General features: G+C 28.8%; 1 protein-coding gene across 1 annotated transcript in view; it reads left to right on the forward strand.

The window, feature by feature from the left end:
• Window positions 1-11146: 11146 nt before the first annotated feature.
• LOC105203126 (transcription factor MafB) overlaps window positions 11147-19995 on the forward strand; it is a 72064-nt gene continuing 63215 nt past the window's right edge. Inside the window, exon 1 of the mRNA XM_026139464.2 lies at window positions 11147-12973. Coding sequence (XP_025995249.2) covers window positions 12890-12973 — 84 coding nt within the window. The 5' untranslated portion in view covers window positions 11147-12889. The remainder of the gene's footprint in view (window positions 12974-19995) is intronic.

Genomic DNA, 19995 nt, shown 5'->3' on the forward strand with positions numbered 1-19995 from the left:
CTTCAATTGTACAATAATTATCCATAAACAATCGCATGTTGAAAAGTACAATAACTGTTACTAGGAAGAAAATCTGTGGGCAAACGCATGTTGAAAAATGACGCAAACCTCTTAGCAATTTAGCCGGAGATCACTTAGCCTGTGTAAAAAAAGTTCCTTCCTTCCACAGAGTAATCGATCCGTCATAATATACAATTTGCAACGTAATTTGTCATTTCGAGACGAGAATATCGTCGAGTCAATACTGATTGTGAGTATGACGAAACGTTTAAAAGTCGATAGCGATGGTCTCTTGAACATAATGAGATTATAATAAAGGCAAGTTAGAGAGATTTGAATTAACATGTCTGAGTGCTCAGTGCTGTCTTTGTGAAAATACTACTTATATAATTTTTATTGTAGCCTTTTAATACTTTTGAATCTTCTGAATATACTCGTAATGGAATCAGCAATATCTCAGAAGAATTTCAGATTTTTTCAGTTTGCTGTAACGTTGTAGCATTGCGTATTGTACAGTGCAATGTTACAGATACATTGCAAAGCTTCTTTATATATTTTAATACTATTGTAATAACGTTTCAAAAATATTTTGAAAAAATAATATCCTATGTTTTATCCGCACCATCGTTACTAGAATACATAGAAATTCCTTAATTAAAAAACTATAGAATAATATAGAATAAAAGGCACAGTATTATGTAATTTTTTACTCACATTTTAATGAAAAATATTGTTAGCTCTTCATTCAGTGCCTCAAATTCTCATTAGGATTCTATTTTTTGCAGACAACTTAAAAATAACAATTTTTAATATATGTTGTGATTGTATTATTTAATAAAAGTGCCAAAATAAAATGTTAAAATGAAGACACTTGAAATATTATCAAAAGCACTGAAGCACACTGAAGCAATGTTACACTATAATGTTTCGAAATATTCTTGTAATACTGTAATTTTGAAGTATTTCTATAATAATGTTATTACAATCTTCCTGTATGGATCTTTAAATCATAATATGTTTTATCGTTTGAAATGAAATTTTACTTGTAACTTGGTAACGTTACTAAATAATTTCACATTAATATATAACGTTAACAGTTGCATAATTTTATAAAATATCTAACAATTTTATAAAAAGAAGTATGAATTTTATCCAATTTAAATTATCAATATTTTATTTAGTTGGATAAAGGTATGTATGTGTACATATAAATAAAACATAAATTTTATATTGACATTAATACATGCTCCATGATTGTTACATAACGTGATTTTAATATTATTTTAAATTTAAATATTGATAAAAATTGTTATTCTTGTTTTAAAATAGTTGATAAATTGTATATAAATACAATAATTCGCTTGTCTATTTTATTTTTGCTCCTCCACCTCTCCTTTTTATTGTATATGCTGCCAAGATTCTTTATAAATTTTGTATTTAAAGAAAGTTATTTTAGTTAATAAATAAAAGTAATTTAAAAAGAGAAATAAGATTTCATAACTATATTGGCTAACTATATTAAGCTCTTGATCATTGATCAAATATCTCTTTATTTTTATTGTTTATACTGAGCCTTTGATTGTATTTGTATTGGTAGTATTCTATTTGGCACATTTAATCGTATTTGTGATATAATTCCTTTTAAAATACACAGTTGTAAATAAAAAAAATGATTACAAATTATAATTAATTTTCAGCTCTTTCTAAAGGAAGTAAAATTTATTTTCATCTTAATTTTTATTTATTTTATTTCATATTCAAGATTATCTATGTCAATATAATGCCATACAGTATCGATTATTGTGGAAAGTTTTTAGGAAGTTTTCACATTTTATGTGCAACACTTCTGAAAGAAATCTGTCATATAAAATTCTGCCACAGAAATATTTCAAAAATCTATCACGTGCAGTATATTTTCAAATTTTTAAATAAAACTTTTCAAAATTTTCAAATTGAGCAAGTTTTCTGCTTGGATATGTTGATATATTTAACCCTTAAACACATAAGTGGGTCTGAGAGACCCCATATGAAGTTTCAAACGCTTGCTGTGTGAAGACGCAATGAAATAGGAGGCTCCAATCAAGACGTAAGAAAAGTTTGAAATCTCCTCTTTTGATTGATATGGTTGATCAACTTTTTGATCAACTAGAATTTGAACGGCATGGCAGCAAAGTTTTGTTAGGATCAATGCGACCCATATAGTGTGTGAGTAAAACTTTTTTGTGAGTAATTTTATGTAAAATATCTGGACAAAACACGTTCAAACAGGTCCGTTCGCGTATCTTACTCTGTCTAAAGTTCAAATACTATAATGCCGTGAAAAAAAGGACTTCTGCGTAGGATCCGAAATATATTATCAAACACATCAATTTTCAATTTTAGACACCTTGAGTCAATCAAAAATACCTCATATTCGTCTTGTTACGTAAGTATAATTTTTATAGAAATGGCAGTGACATAATTTTTTTTTGAAAGTACGACTCTTTAGCTTTCAAACGCCATATTATAAAGTTCTTAAAAGTTTTTTGTTGCAAAGATATGATTTTTAGAAGAAAAGTGGATTTTTAGACACCCAAAAATATCTCATATTCTCCTTGTTATGTAATTATACTTTTTAAAAGGAATATGACAATACCATAATTTTTTTAAAAAAGTATGACTCTTTAGCTTTAAAACGCTGTATTTGAAAGTCCTTAAAAGTTTTCTGTTGCAAAGATATTATTTTTTAAAGGAAAAGTGGATTTTCGAACAATTTCTAATTTTTACTTAATGATTTTTCTTTTATAACTTAACAATAAACATTTTTTGTCAATGCCAATTATGCAATTACATTTCTGAGATATTAAACTTTCATGTGAAAAAAAGATTGTTGAAAAATGTTGATTAGAACCAAAGTTATCACGTCTCAAAGTTGAAAAGTCTCCCAGACCCGAAAATGTGTTTACATATTTTACGGGTTTGGTGTGTTTAAGGGTTAAATTTAAAGTATTTCAGAAATAATATTTAAATAATGTTTAAATAAAACAGAGATGCTGTTTGTTATATTTAAAAAAATAATGTTTATTATATTCAAAGTATTATGATTAGCAATATTTCAGCAAGATTTCAGCTATTTCAATAACTTTGTAATAGATAATATTTTCCATTTTTTCACTAATCTTTCAGTAATTCTTCTGCAATGTTTTAAATCGACATTTTGCTATCCCAGAGGTATTTCAGAAATATTGTAAATATATTTCACAATTTTTATAAAATGTTTTGTTTTTTTCCGTTGAAATATTTTTGAGGCATTTCTGAAAAATTTTGATGCAGTATGGAACACATTTTTCTTGATATTCTTTCTTAAAAATATTACAACATATTCGAATGAAGAATAATTTTAGAAGAGACATGCAATTAAGTTATTTCTATGCAAGCAGATGAAAAATTTCTGTCTTCTCGAATTGGATGAATTCATATTGTACAATATTATTTCAAAAGTTAAAGATAGCCAAGATATAAAAAGGTGCGTGGGAAAAGCAGGAAATTTGATATTCATGAAGCATTTTAAAGTCGTGGTGTCCCAGAACTGAGCTCGAAATGTAGTATGAACTTTCTAAGGTAGGAGGGAATAGATTGGTAGACGTAGAAACCTATTTAGATGTGAGTCCATGATTTGCACGCATTTCGCATAAACCCTCTTTTTGTCTCCTTCTTTTATTTGGCGCTCTTAAGTTCTCGCTTAAGTCGATCAAAGAATAATGCTATTTCGCAGTAAATCTAAATTATGATTGCACAGTTGTAGGTAATACAAAATGATCGGTGCTAAATTATGTATTCAATAAAAGATAAATATAAAGATTATAAACATTTTCCCCCAAAAAATTATATGTATGATAATAAGTTAAATCCAGACTGATGAAAATATCAAATATAAGATCAGCGGGCCTGTGTCAATCACAGTTTTTAGTGCTAAATAATAATTTTTAATTTTTACAATCTTTAGCTTATTTGAACTCCGCGTCCATCGTCGGACTTGAAACACAGTCATGAAGCCAAATCCCTATTCTGATAAACAAATAATTGTACAGGGTAAAGTTGCCTATTATGAAGTACTTTTTTTAAAGGCTTATAATTTATTTAATTAATACTATTAAATCCTATTTTTATATCTAAATTATAGTAAATATATATTTAAGTTTTATCGCCAAAAGTTAGCAACCAATAATAGTTATACTTTGTTGTATATAAAATTTTTTATCAAAATTATCAATTTTGCTAATACAAAATAGGATTCTTAATATGTTGTAGTACAGATAAAAATAAGGAACACGTATTTTTTTATACATACTTGTTTTCACTTTTAGGGAGTGAAACACCTTTCGGAAGAAAATCGGTTTTTTTCTTGTGAAGCGTATATCGTCGAAACTATGAGAGATAGAGAAAAATGTTCCATTTAAATGTTGAATGGCTTCAAGAGTACTTTATAACAGTAATAAAGGAAAATTAAAAAAAAATTTTTTTAGACTTTTCCGCACTTACCTTGTTTTTTAAGAAATTTTGGTAATTGTGTACAATAGGGGATCCAGCACCGATCATGCTGATCTTGACATATGTTATAAAGGCAAGGATACTAAACAACTTTTCCTTATAAACTAATTGGCGCTCTCATCTAGTTTTCGAGATATACTTAGAGAAAGAAAAAATAGTTTTTTTTAATTATCCCAGAAAATATTTATTTAAAAAAAAATGTGTTAAATAAAAAATGAAGCTTATAAAAAGCTCTACAAATAAGGTTCTATACATATTTTACCTACTTCAATACTTTAGGAGTTATAATCAAAAAAACATTTTAAAAAACTGACAAATTCAAATTTTTATATGTCGTACAGAGAACGCGTGGGCGGGGGAGGGGCTCCGCTCCTCTCCCTGCACCCCCTCACCGTATTTTTTGTAACCTAACTCACCCCGTCTCAGTCGGTCTATTAATGACGTGGTGGGTGCGGGAGAGGATGGCCTATAATTTCAAATCTAATATCGCAACATGATCAATTAGATATCCTTAGCCAAATTACAACTAAAATAGTATTAGGTTAGGTTAGGTTAGAAAAAATACGTGGAGGGGGTGCGGGGGAGGGGCGGAGCCCCTCTACATTTCACGCAAAACTACTCAAAATAAAAGAAAAATTATTTTAAAACAGTTTATCTACTATAACAACTACAGTATTGAAGTTAGATGAAATATGTATATAACCTTTTTTATAGAGCTTATTACGAGCTTCATTTTTTGTTTGACAAATTTTTTTGTAAAATGAATATTTTTTGAAATAATTAAGAAGAACTGTTTTTTCTTTCTCTAAGTATATCTTGAAAACTAGACGAGAGTGCCAATTAGTTTATAAGGAAAAGTTATTCAGTATTTTTGCTTCTATAACATATGTCAAGGTCAACATGATTGGAGTTAGATCCCCTATTGTGCACAATTACCAAAATTTTTATTTCTTGTCACATTTTGAACAATAAAACACAAATTATAAATAAATCATTTATTTATAACCTGGTTTTAATTGCAAAAGATAGAAGTCATTCGTGTCAACAATGTATGTAAACTAAACAATGCATCAGCAAGTCCCCGCACAGATTAATAAGTAATAGGAATGTCGGAACATAACTTTATCACACATCGTTGAATTCGTAATAAAATAAGCATTATTGTGCTTATGAAAAGAAATAAAAATTCTTAAAAAACAAGGTAAGTGGTGGAAAAAAGTATAAAAAAGATTTAAAAAAATTTGTCTTTATTACTGTTATAAAGTAGTCTTGAAGCCATTCAACTTTCAATTAGAACATTTTTCTCATCTCCCATAGTTTCGACGATCTACTCTTCACAAGAAAATAACCAATTTTCTTCAAAGGGGTTTTTTTATCCTCTAAAATTGAGTATTGGCACATATAAAAAAATACGTGTCCCTTTTATTTTTATCTGACTACAACGTATCAAAGGCTCGTCAAAATCGAAGAGGAACACTTTCATAGTACACGGGCGGATGCGCGTACTATGAATGTGAATTTCAAATAATAATATTGAATTTAATGTATGTATGTCGTAATGTATATATGAATTTGGCAAATAAAGTCATATTATATGTGGGCTGTGGTTGTGAAATATGGTTGTCTGCCATATGCATCTCTCTTGCGACTTTATAATTTTATTGTAGACGTTGTCTACAATGTTTATTAAAGAGAAGAAAAGAAATTATTTTAAAAAGTTGTAAGTTTTGTATAAAAAATTGTTTAAGTCAAAAATGATATTAAATAAAATTTTTTTAAAATAAAATATATTATGAAATGTTTGTAAAACCTTATTTTAACACTCAATTGTGTAAAATCAATTAAAATTATTAATTTATTTTAAAAAGTTTATTTATTTATGTTTTTTTTTTTATAGATAAAAATGCCTTTTATTAGTTGTTAATATTAACCTTGCTATTCCATTAACGCATCTTATTTCCTTTTTTCAGTAAAAAAAAAAATTGTAAATTACGTTCGTTCTCCGTACATATATTCGATAAACTTCTAAATATACAGTGATTAGTAGAATGCTATGACAAATAAACTAACTTGGTTAGAATTGTGTCGCGTTAATATTTACTGAGATACTGTCAAAAAACGAAATAGTGTTTTATAACCCCTTTCTTTCCTCTACATCAATAAACTATTTTAAGAAGTTGAAATATGTATAAAATTTGTTGCAATATCTATAATTGTCAAAAAATGGATTAGCCATTGCTAATTTCTGGAAGGTAATCAGACGCAATCAAATAAAGCCATAATTATAAAAAAAATTTAGGATATAAACAATGAAAAATCGCGTTCGATCAGATTATCCTAAAAAAATGGCAAACAGATATTTACCATCATTTAGATCGAACAAATGATTTTCAATAGTGACGAAGGATCAGCTAGAGAAAAAGAGAGACCAGATAAAAATCCGATTACAAGTTTATTAAGTATATCCAGAAACGAATCTCTTCAATAAATGATGTTTATTTTCTATTCATTTCTGTACATTTCAATAATATTATTTTCATTGGAACATAATCGATTTTTTATTTTATCTAAATAATCATATGTTTGTTACTTTTTATTGACAGGATAATCCGAATATTATTCCGCGGACATTTCATCAGTAATATTTTCTACGGATCGAAGGTAGGAGGTACTCGAAATGTGTATGTTGTGTGTGTGTGTGTGTGTGTGTGTCCGAATCTCTTCAGTCTGTATTTATACATATTTCCTATGAAGAAAAGTAGCCGCATTTTACTGAAGTACAAGAATGACTACTTTGAAAGAAAATCAGACAGGACACATGTTTATATGAACTTCTTTTTATGTTTAGTATATTTTATCTGTAGCTGAAGTAGGGCCTACCTTTTAAGAAATAGTATAAGTAGAATAATGTCAGTATTTACGCCGTGCTGGGATGTACGTCGCAGAAGCAAAAAAAAGAAATAGAAGGAATAAAGATATTATAGTTTGCTCATATTCACTCTGTTGTGCCTTCGTGCTATATTAACACTGTGTTGTGATTTCAGTTTTTTACTGTTAATATTAACAAAAATATCGTGAGTTGAATTGATTTTTTCATGTAGAAGTAACGCGATCGTGTATTACGGTCTGCATAAAATGATTACTGTAGAAAATATAAAAGATATAATAATTATTTAATAATATATATGTATAAATGTACAGCGATAATAAAGGATATAATACAAGCAAGATACAGGTGCATAGCTTTTGTATTTTTTATTTAGTTTGATATTTTCTATATCTCACTTGTTTAGGATATACGGTATTTTCAGCAAGCGAAAATGTCGTAATACATACGCTGCACAATTGGAAAGCAACACTACTATACAATGTGCGCATATTTGCACTCTATTGATGTCTGTACATAATGACTTACAAGTCATTATGTTATTTTATATCATATTTATAAATGTTATGTATAAATTATCGATACGTTGTATATTTTACACATGAGTAGTCGTAAATTCCACCACTTTTTTTATACGATAAACATGCAATGGTTTCTTTAAGTTTCTTTTTCAAGTATAAGAAAAGAAATATTTCATATTTAAAATTCTTTTTATAATAGTAAATGGTATGAAGTTTTTATTGGTATAATATATTTTCTTTAAACATAGTAAATAATACTTGATAAATTAAGTTTTCGATAGCTGAGGCGTATATACCGACTTTACTCTATTAATATATATTTTGAAATCACAAATCTTTTATTTATTATATATGATTTTTAAAAATTTATTTTTAAATTACGAAAGTCCTGTTTTAATAATATTGAATTATTTGTAATTGTATTATACATACATAGTGTTAAAAATAAAATAATTTGATACACTGAAAAAGTAATTGACTAAATTTTCAGTTTGATTATATAAACTTCTTTATCATATATAGAATTATATTAACTTAAATTATATTATATTATATTATATATATATATATAATACTTATACTTAAATATATAAATATTTTTGAATTGAAGATATTTTATTAAATTTAATCGTATAAAGTACTTCAGCTCTAATTCATGTATTCAAAGTTTAATGTAAATATTTAATTGAACACTTAGAAAAAAGTTGTCAATACTTCATTTTGTTTTTGGCTAATATTTCTTAGTCAAAAATTAAAAATAAAAAATTTGTAAACATAAATACAAACCAGGAATTGTCTTCTTATTAAACGGTATGCAATTTTTATGATATCCCATATTTTGTAATAATTTAAATTTTTGCAACATAATCCAAAAAAAGCGTTTAAAAAATTAAACTTCAAAATTAGCACTCTAGTAACGTGTCAGAATTCAAATATAGCCCCGTGGTGGAGGAGTTAACTATGAAATAAATTGATAAACAAAGTAATAAAATATGTTTTTGTATATTAAACAATAAAATAAAATTAAAAAACTGGAATAGAATTCTTCCATTTTTATATTCTTTTGGTACCTGTATACATTGCGTCTGACGCTATTTTTTCTAATCTAAAGATATTAAAGAAAATATGAAAAATTCATGAAATGTCTGTCAACGGTGTAGTTGAAGATTTTGCAGTTATTGTTTGTTCTCAGAAGAGGGGGTAGGTGATCCGTTTTAAGCTGCACAGTCATTTTATTTCAAACCGTATTACGGAAAAAATATGACAAAAAGAAATATAAACAACACAGTTTCAAAAGGTATCGAATGTTTGAGATAAACCAATATTCTCAATAATATAGTCACTATTGTTTCAATTCTATAGTAAATTTTATTTTTGTTTTTCTAGAATCCGTTTGCAGCAGATTTTACATAGAAAAAAGCCATGAATGTATAAACTAAATTTTTATTTCTAATTAAGCAAATTATGTTTTTATCAGTAGAGGAGAAGAGGGTAATATGGCACCCATTTTTATTTTATTGAATAACTTTGTTTATAATTAATATTCTCTATTGAAACTTGAACAATTACATTTGTCAAAGTGTTGTTTGACAGATTTTAGACTAAAAGTAATGAAATATTTGTTATTTAGGACGTGATTTATAAAAATATAATGCACTGCATAATTGGTGAAAAAAAAAGTGGTTGTAATATGGCTATACATAAAAATAATTAAAAAAAATAGTTTAGTTTAAAAAAACACAGTACCCTGTTACAAAATTATATATTTTTAATTTTCTATTGTTTAGAATTTTCCTGCGTTCAGAAGCTTTAGATATACCATTAGAAATTTCTCTCTCTCTCTCTTTCTCTCTCTCTATCTCTCTCATTAAAAATATTATTTTATCCCTGTTTAATATTAAACAACAACCATAAAATGATGTCTCTATTGTTTCTAAATATTGCTCTTTAGAATGATAATCGATTTATCGAAGAAATATTTTGATATAAAAATTTCGCTTAAAAAATCATATTAAAAAAATTTCATGTTATTGTTTTAACTTTGTATAACTCAAAATGTATACGGCCAAATAAAAAGTTAAATAACAAAAAAACACTCGAGTGTCTGTACTTTCATGTGATAATACACTCAAGTTTAAGCATAATGAGGAAATGTATGTAATTAAAGGTTAAAAGTGTACCTTGAAAAAGTTTAGAAATGCTCAAAAGTAAAAATGTCTTATAACAATTGTCAGTCATTATGTATTGGTATATTAGCATCCCTAAAAAACGGCGGGCTACTAAACAAATAACTCCATAAGCAATTGTTAGAATACGTCACCTAATATATACGTCACAAACATAATAGGCCATATTGTCGATAGTAGCCATAATACCCTCTTCTCCTCTATTAATACATTGCAATGTTTAATTTCCGAGAAATACGAGATGCATGCCCCTTTAAAAGGTCTCTACGCCGATATTAGCTACTTTTCTCTAACCAAATACTTAAGAAAATTAAACAAGTTTTATCATGAAATACTAATCATAAAATATTTAAATATAAAATTGTAAACAACATGTATGGCTAAAAGATATCTTCTTGAAAAAATATCTTAAAAATATTGCTTTATTATCTGGGTTGAACACTAGGTTGATCAAACATTTATATTTTTCATTTAAATATATAAATAATTGAGCTAAACAAATTTAATCAAGTTGAAAAATTTGGTCGAGTTTTTTTCAGTGAAGTAATAAATGAAATCATTTCGTGTGCGATACAAAGATGATTTACAACGATGACAATTCGTGCGACATTTAATTGTTGAGTGAAAGCTTTAAATCTCGTGAGACACGGAGATGCTCTCTTTCGGATGTACGGAGATCCAGACACGCGCGGAGCAATATCTCGTTAACCGGGTACGGCGATCAGCGATCCGACACTCGCTCTCCTTTATCTCCCTCACGCTCTTCTCCCACCCTTCACTATTCTTTGACGCGGATGTGGACGTGACATCCGTGACCCGTCGTTCCCCTTCCCCCTTTCCTGCTCTCGTCCCACGGCTACTACGGCCCGTGCGGAAAATTGTGCCCCATATAGATCGAGATCGCGGGTGCCAGATAAAAGATCACCCAGTACCAACCGTAAATTGAAATTCAAAAGGAAAGAGGAGAAAAATACGGAATACGCGTGTCGCGTATCCTGTTAGAGAGGAAAGGGGAAAGAGGGTGTCCTCGTTGGACGGTATCGGGGAGGCGGAATCTCTAGCGGGTCTTCCTAAAGAAAGAGGAAGAGAGAAGCATGAGCGTGGATTTTGTATATATAGTACGTATATACATATATATAATAATTATTTTAGAAATTAATGGGGAGGGATATCTCTCGAGTGACCGGATCTGCGCGACGCGACGCAGCCCGGCGACGAGAGGGAGATTTTCTCGTCTGTGGTGGGAGATGCGAGTGGGAGGAGTGTTCAAATGGCGACGCTATCCAGAATGCGCCAATCGCTGAGTGCGACGGAAGACCGAATAGAGAACGGCCACGCCTCCCGCGCGGGCTGCGATTGCCCTGCGCGGTGAGAAAGAGTGATCAGCGCGCTCGCAGCTTCTCTCGACGACCAGTCACCACTCAGACGGCGTATCTACTGCTGTCAGTTACGCGGTCTCTCTTCCCTCTTCCATTTAACTGCGTTCTCTCTTCTTCCCTCCTCCTTTCTTTCTCCCTTTCTCTTCAACCGTTGATTGTGCTTTCGCTGATTTCGTTTGACGAGCGCCAAGTTCGAAAAAAAAAAAAAAAAACAGGAAACATAGTAGTGTATACGAGTATGTGCGGGATATCAACGGGGCAGAGAACGATTCGATCTGCGAATTGATTTTGGAGGGTGGAGTCGGCGACGTCCTGTGACTCATGAGCGACGATATGTCGCTCTAATTAGGAAATCTTCTCTTCGCGTCGTCGAATGGCGCGAAAGAGAGTCAAAGATAGAAATTGCGATTTGCCAATCCCGATTTCGCGATAGCCAACAGGCGAGACTGTGGTGAAGAGATAGCGCCGAATCTTTTTCGAGCGTCTTTACGAGGAAAAAGAGTGTTCAAGTGTCAGTGATACATCGAGCAGATAGTGTACGAGAAATTGCTGTGAGAGATCCTTAAAGGGGTTGATGAATAGTGTTCGATAGTGATCGTAAGAGAAACTATAGTGTAGATACTTCTCTTCTGTTCAAAATCTCTCATTTCGAAAGGGCGTCCTTTCAATTCATTGAGAAGCAAAAAGAAGAGTTCGGAGTATCGTCTTGTAATTCTGCCGTAACGTACATCAATTTTGTTTTACTGTGAGACTACGATAGGGATTAATTTCTTGTTTGACCCGTGAGAAACGAATAACGACGCTACCGTCTCCCTCCGAAGACCCCAAGTCGTCTATTCATTATCGTTAGCAAATGTGCAACCGATACACAGTGCTTTTCAAACAGATACATGTAAAGTGATTTTCTTATAAAATTGAATTTTAAAAAAGGATTAAAGTCGGACAGAGTTGAGAAATACGATCAAAGAGATCAAAGACAGAAAAGAGATCAAAGACAAAATTACGAGACTGGCGTGTTCTGATGATAAATTAAAGCTCGTTGTTTTTGATAGATTCGTTTGGTACCAGAATCTCTCTTTAAAAGCAAATCTCTCGAGGGAAGAATTTCATCGAGGCTCATTGCGGCGAAGTTGCGGTATCGTCGCTCGTTTAGTTTCTGTTCCAACAGGATATTTAATAAAGAAATCACTCGTTAAAGTGTTAATTACAAAGGTGGTCGCGACACAACAAACAACGGTGACGAATTGCTCGTCGAGCAGTGGCGGAGGTGGTGATTGCAGCGGTGGCGACGGTAGCAGTAGTGGCGGCGACAGTCAGGAGACGCTCACGTATGCGACCACGACTGATACGGTAGAAGAGGTCGAGGTAGAGGTCGACGAGGTTAAGATGGAAGCTGAGGACCATCTGGCAAGGGAATACGTGCAGGAGTTTGTCCTTGATCATTTGGATCCTGCTGATGTTAAGCGAGAGGTAGGCGCAAAAGAATGTTTCTCGAATATATACACAGAAAAATATCAGTTCTACTATTGAGAAAAGTGATTACTCCATTTTTTTTAAATTCATATAATGAATACGGCATTACCGGTCGAATGATTGAAAGCAGTTCTTAGTGCTCAATAATTTTTTCTAGGTGAATTTTATAAACATTTACGATTCCCCCAAACTGCGCGCCGCAATTTTGCCAGACTTAAAACACAACTTTAAAGAAAAATCCGAATGTAATATCACGAAATTAAATTGCTAACTAATTTAATTTTTATTTGATGCCTGTACGCATCTCTACTATCTCCCCTAATCTCAAAAAACTGTAAAGAAATTATTGCGAAAAATATTATGTCGACCAGAGTTTGAATCTGGATCCCTCGATTATCCGGGAAGGGTGCCTTAGTTCGATTACCGAGGCACTTGGTAATATTTACCGCAATAACCGATGATGTGAAAATGATCGTCCTTTTCAGCCGACGCATGTATACAATACAAATAATTTATTATTTTCTTTTAAGTAACGGCTTTAGAGAGATAAGATTTTCTTGATATTCTTAAAATATACTCATTGCGAATTTTAGAAAAATTTATCATATTATTATCATGTATGTACTAAAAAAGTCATCATATTCATTATCAAGTATTAAACAAAATTTATGCTCAAGCTAGGAGTATTACAAAATTTTATCGAAAAACAGTAAAAATATTAAGCAAATCAAATTTTTGTTTTAATTTAACATTTTTTATTGAAGTTAAATTACCAGAATTCAGAATATATTTTTATAACAAACTTAATACTTATAATGGACTTTATAAATGAACGGATATATAAACTTATGAAATATTTAAACAAGTAATATTTACTTAATTCCAGTCATTTACAGTTTTCAGTGTATAATAAAATATCTTCAATTTGGCTCATTTTAGAAGAATGTCCCCTAATGAAGGGCCAAGCGGTCGTACGCAAGTGACCGGATTAAATTGACAATAAACTGAAAAATTTCTTACTATTGTGCGATTTCCGTAATAATTAACATCGTTAACAAGTTATTAATTTATGAAGATAGTGAAATTTACTCGGCCTACCGCTAAATCCAAACGCGATGTAAAATAAACAGCCACTCAGCAATCAAGATTGCGCGGGAGTTGTTTATAAGCGGCATTGGCTACGCAGGATTGACGCATCAAATCTTGTGCACTTAGCAACAACGTCCGCTGCGTGGTCGCTTACATTTGGCAGGACGAATTTATATTTATAAATTATAACTCGATAATTCTTACGAACATTGCGAGATGTTACAAAAATTTTCTACTCAGTTTAGTCTATCCCATCTTTGTACGTGGAAAAGAAAAATTACTTGTAATTAGTTGCAACACCAAAAATCTGTGTACATTTATTTTAGCTATATACAAGACTAAAATTTAGTTATCACATATAGATTTTTGCTGTTTTTTTTTTGTTTTTCGTGCAACCATTGTGTCAATAATTATCGGATATTTTCTATATGCATTTAACAGCAAAATTAAAGAATCACCTATTCTGACTTCCGAAAATAGGTAAATTTAAAAAGTATGTAACTTTGTAAACACATGATTTTAATAAAATGTTCCGAAAGGCACTTTACAGCTTGAAATCACTATTTTAGAGATTACTATTAATCACTATTTAAAGTATTTCACGATACGAATTACTGATTTTTTACGAAGCTACATAAATATAATGATAATGTGTCAAATCTCAAAATCTTTTACAATATGGTCTTTATGATTCAACATTGAATAATTCAATGATAAAAAATCGTACAACGCTCAGCAAGTATGCAAATTAAAGGTAAAGATTCACGCTTTCGAAAGGTGTAAAGGATTTGCTCTTTAAAATGAGTTCACACAGAACAATTAAATATTGAAGCAGAACGGGCCATTTTTACCTCAATGTTAAAGCTTTTTCGGAGAATAAAAGTCGCAGGACTCTCGTTAAGTACGTAAATTAAAAATAAAGGGAAAGATACATGCTTTTGAATCAAAGTTTGAATAAACTCGAATTTTAAAAAAACCCAATTTAGTAAGTCTATTACAATAGAATTTTTAAAATTTTTTTAAGAAAATGGCGTTTTTGAGATAAATTTTGTATATTATGATTTAATAAGTAATTTAAAAAAATTGCACATTACTTTTAATAATTTTACGTAAAAGTGTATTTGTGAAAATTTTAGTTTTTGTTTGTTTACTCTACGATTTATTGTACCAAAGTTATACCTACTGATTATCTCAATAGTCAAATTGATAGGACGTCCGTACAGAATGTTAGGAGATCTAGATTCGATTTCTGATTGATTGTGAGATGTTATTTTTTCGTAATAAAGTTCTTTACAGTTTTTCCGGAGAGAGAAAATCTTATAGATGCTTCCAATGCATTAATATGTATTATGTATTCCGTCTTCATGATTGTGTTTCAAGTCCAATGGTAAAAATTAAAAATTATTATTTGGAACTAAGAACCGCTATGACTGATATAGGCCTGCTAATCATATATTTTTGTAAAAATAATCATGTAAATATATTTTATGGAAATTTATTCTGCTTACTTTTTGCATAACAGTTAAAACAGTTAAAAATAATTTAAAATTGAATATTTTACAAGTTTTTGATAGTTTATTTTAATATATTTTAACAAATTCTTGCTTAACTATAATTGGAACAATGATTGTGCCGTTTGCATAAAACACACCTCCAAATATTTTCCTGCGTGCCTATTGCAACGATAAACGCTGGGCAGTTGTATTTTATTAAGCGTTTACATTTGGCGGTAGACGAGACAAATTTAGCCATGTTTTAATAAAATAATATTTGGTTAATTATTGCGAAACTTGCAAAATGACACAGGACTTTTTGATTCAGTCTACACTGAGAAGTTTAGGTAAAGATAAAATTAATATAGATTGAGGAATTCTTGATTAATATAAAAATTAATTTTTAGACTTAAAATTGAAAGAAATAATTAGTAAAATAATTTTAAATGATTAAAATCAAATATTTTAAATTCCAAAGAAGCGTTTAATATGGTACATATAAAAGATTTAAAAAGTATACGCACATGTATTTTAATGAGATTCATACATTAAAAAAAGTAAAATATAAAAAATTGAATTTATAGTAAAACTGTTTTTAAAAGTACAACATAACACCTATAATTTCGCTCGTCTTTGACCCTTTTGTTAAGAAAATTACTGTATTTCAATAACAAGCAGACTGCTTGTTTTTTTTTCTAAAAAAAATGTATGTAAAAAATATATTGAATATATCAAAGTTATATATTGATGTCGCTTTTCCGCAATGCCGATTGGTTCTCTCGCTGCGCTAACTTCGTAAGGGGCTGTCATCGCGGAGCGCGGAAATCGCGTATTTTGTGTATTAAGAGGTTCATAGTGTAATATTAAATTTGTAATTTGTATAAAATTATGTAATATCTAAAGCTTTGTAGCGCGCGTCTATTTGGTCTAGCAATATAAATAAAAGATTGAACCTAATTTGTTATGCTATTATTCTGCACTGCTTATACAAGAGTACACATTATGTAACTGTTAAAATAATAATTTTATTTAATGTTCTTCAAATATGTTTATTAATGAAAATGCTAACAAACCAAAGAATATCATCAATATATCAGTTATCATGTTTCAAGATATTAAACGCAATAATAATCTTTATCAGGGAAATATTAACGCGTTGCTTATATAATGTTGTTATCATTATAGTTACTTTTTTAATAACAGACTAGTAAAGACATTACTTTTTGTTCTTAATAACTGTAACAGTAATGTGGTAACATTTTTTTAGTAACGATAATGAATTTAATAGTTTCTTTTGTTACTTTTCATATTTTGATCCTATTTTTGACAATTTTCATTGTGTACATATATGTGTTCAATTTTCAGTTTTCAGCTAACATTTGTAGTCTATTGTGTCTGTTATGTTTAAAACCTTCTTAAATATAAAAGTTATTTTGAGATATAAACCAATCCTATTACCGCATACATTTTAAAAATTATTTTAAATTTATAATGTTAAAAATTTTAAAAATGAAATTGAGGATGAAAAACGTATAAATGTCGCTATACTTATAAATTTAATAAAAATTAAAATTTTTTAATATGTAGTTTAAGCATGTTGAAATCTTTTTCTTTAAATTTTGTACGAGCTTGAGAATTTACAAAATAATATGTTTAATTCGATTTTGTTTTAATATAAAAAGAGTAATGAAAAATACAGCAAATTAATATTTTTCAAATAACGATAATTGTAAATAATAATAAGTAACGATAAAGAGTCATAGAGTTTTTAGAATTAGTTTTTAGAGTCAGAATTTCAAAATTAGTTAACTTTTCGAATCATTAATAAGTAATGATAACGAGTTACTTTTTAAAAAGTAACTTTTTCAATCGTGATCATTTTAATTAATAATCTTTATTTGCAACTAATAAGAAACAGCAATTGTTACCTTAAGCACCAATTTTGACAAAATTTAAGGGAAACAAGGTAAAAGCATTTTAAATAATGACCTTTTTTCTTTTTTTTTAACATTACCGGAAACTTGAAAACACTGACTATGAGCACAGAAATATGTAATACATTGTATACTTTCATATGTAAAATACAGATAGAATATTTAAAAATAAAAAGCTTAATAATTTTTAGTTATAGAAATTATTAAAATTAATTTTATAAATTTGACTATTTCTGGTAACAAATCTGCTATGTTGTTCCTATATTGTAGCAAACTACGTCAACAAAATTCGTCATGGTCATCATTAATGTCATGCTCAAATTTGATTTTCTTTATTATAGATTGCAACATATTACGATGTAGTATTAGGGCTATTTTAAATATAACCTTTTTCGTTCATTACTTTCTAGAATTATTAAGGGCACAAAAGAATCTCTGCTTCTCTTAATTCGGCGCCTATGATTGTTACTGTAGTTTTTTACTTTTAATACTGCACCAAAATTTTTGTCAAAGATGTCTTAAAAGTATTTTATTGAAAAAATGGAACATTTTATAAAGGTTGCGAAATATATCTGCAACAGTTATAAGATGCTTTTGAAACAGTAAAATTTCTGTGATTTCTGCACTTGAAATTTTCAGAAAAATTGTTGAAAAGTTGAAGAAGTTGAAATAATCTGAAACTTTTTTGAAATACTAGAAATCAAAAAGTTACTGAAATGACTAACATTTTTTAAAAATATTGCTTAATATTATTCGCCGATTATAATAAATTTAAATATTACTTTTTAAATACTTTAAATTTAAAATATTTCAGAAAGAATGTTTAAATTTATTATTTTCAGAGAATTATAATATTAAAAACTAAAATAAAAATTATAAACAAAATATAACTAATGTTATTTTTCTACGTTTTTATTTTTAATTTTCAATTTGATTAATAATTCGTGTTAAAATAAGTATGCGTTTTGTGAGCGGACTTAGAAAATTGCGAAATGTTTCTGCAACGTTATTGTAAGCTTGCAGCAACGTTAAAATGTTTGCTCTTAAAAATATTGCAATGTAAAACTATAGTAATGTTACGGCGCAATTGTTATATGTTGAAACGCATTAATACGTATATACAGAACGCTTCAAATTCAATAGATAAACTTTGAAAATATGTTAAGACATTCAAAAGAGATCAGAAAAAACCTGTTACAATCGTATAAGTATACACTCCTTTGCATCTGGAATTTGGAAAAGATTGTGATTTACACAATGACGAAATGTTTTTTCTCATGTTAAATGATTTTATTATTCTCAAAGTTTATACATTAAAATCTGAAGTATTTTGTAGGGAAACCCAAGACATAACGGGCATAGTTATTTTAAACTAGTTTTAAACATATTAAAAATAAATAAATCACATTAATTTTTTACTAAAATATTCCTTGGAAAATCTATTTTAAGAAAAAAACAAATTTTGTTACAAAAGAATAGATTAAAAGGACAAAATGATTGCTTTATTGAAAACGTGCACTAATTCTATTGTGCCCCGTTATGTGGGGTATAATGGGGCACCTCATAATTTGCTTATTTTTCAGAAATAATGTTGAAAATTTCTTAAAAATAACTTAGAATATTTAATATAAGTAGAAATATATTATTGGATTTTTAATTAATAATATGTATATTTTATTCATAATTTTTCTGATACATTATTTTACTATTATTAAAAAATTAATAAAAATTAAAATTTTGTTACATCTGTAATTATATATTATATAAAATTTAATGCAAAACATAACATATATAAACATTTTTACTCGCGACTAATGTATGCCACCAGCGCATAGTACCACGGCGCACTATTTTGCCCCGTATTCTAGTGTCCCATTATGCCCCAAAGTGTATAAATTTACTTTAATAATATGGAACATCACAGGAAATAAATACATTTGCATAAATATTTTATTAACGTGATAAAAAATGTCATTTAATAACACAAAAGTACTTGTGGTAATAAAAAATAGAATTTTATTATTGCTAACCTTACCGTAAATATACTCAAAAATTCTAATTCAGTTACGGAGAGCATAGCAAATACATTAAATAATTTCTAACGACTTTAAGCTAAAACAGAAAACAGCATATGGTAAGATATATCTAATAATAGTTATTGCATAACATTTCATTACATACTAGCATCTCTGTGAAAAGTTATCAATTATGCCCCATTATACTCCGTAACGTCATTATGTCCCGGAGTCTCCTATATAACAAATTATTAAATTTTTATATAGGAAATAAAATTATTACACAATGTTCTGTTATGTAATTAACGTCATTATTTAATTTTATTTGTTGATATGTATATATATATATATATATATATATATATATATATATATATATATATATATATATATCTTTATAATATTCCAGATTCTCTCTAGCAGAACCATATCACATTTTATACTATAATATTTTGATATCTTTTCAAATCTTTTCTTAATAAAAACAA

Source organism: Solenopsis invicta, chromosome 2 (assembly GCF_016802725.1).
Source record: "Solenopsis invicta isolate M01_SB chromosome 2, UNIL_Sinv_3.0, whole genome shotgun sequence".
Lineage (NCBI taxonomy): Eukaryota > Metazoa > Arthropoda > Insecta > Hymenoptera > Formicidae > Solenopsis > Solenopsis invicta.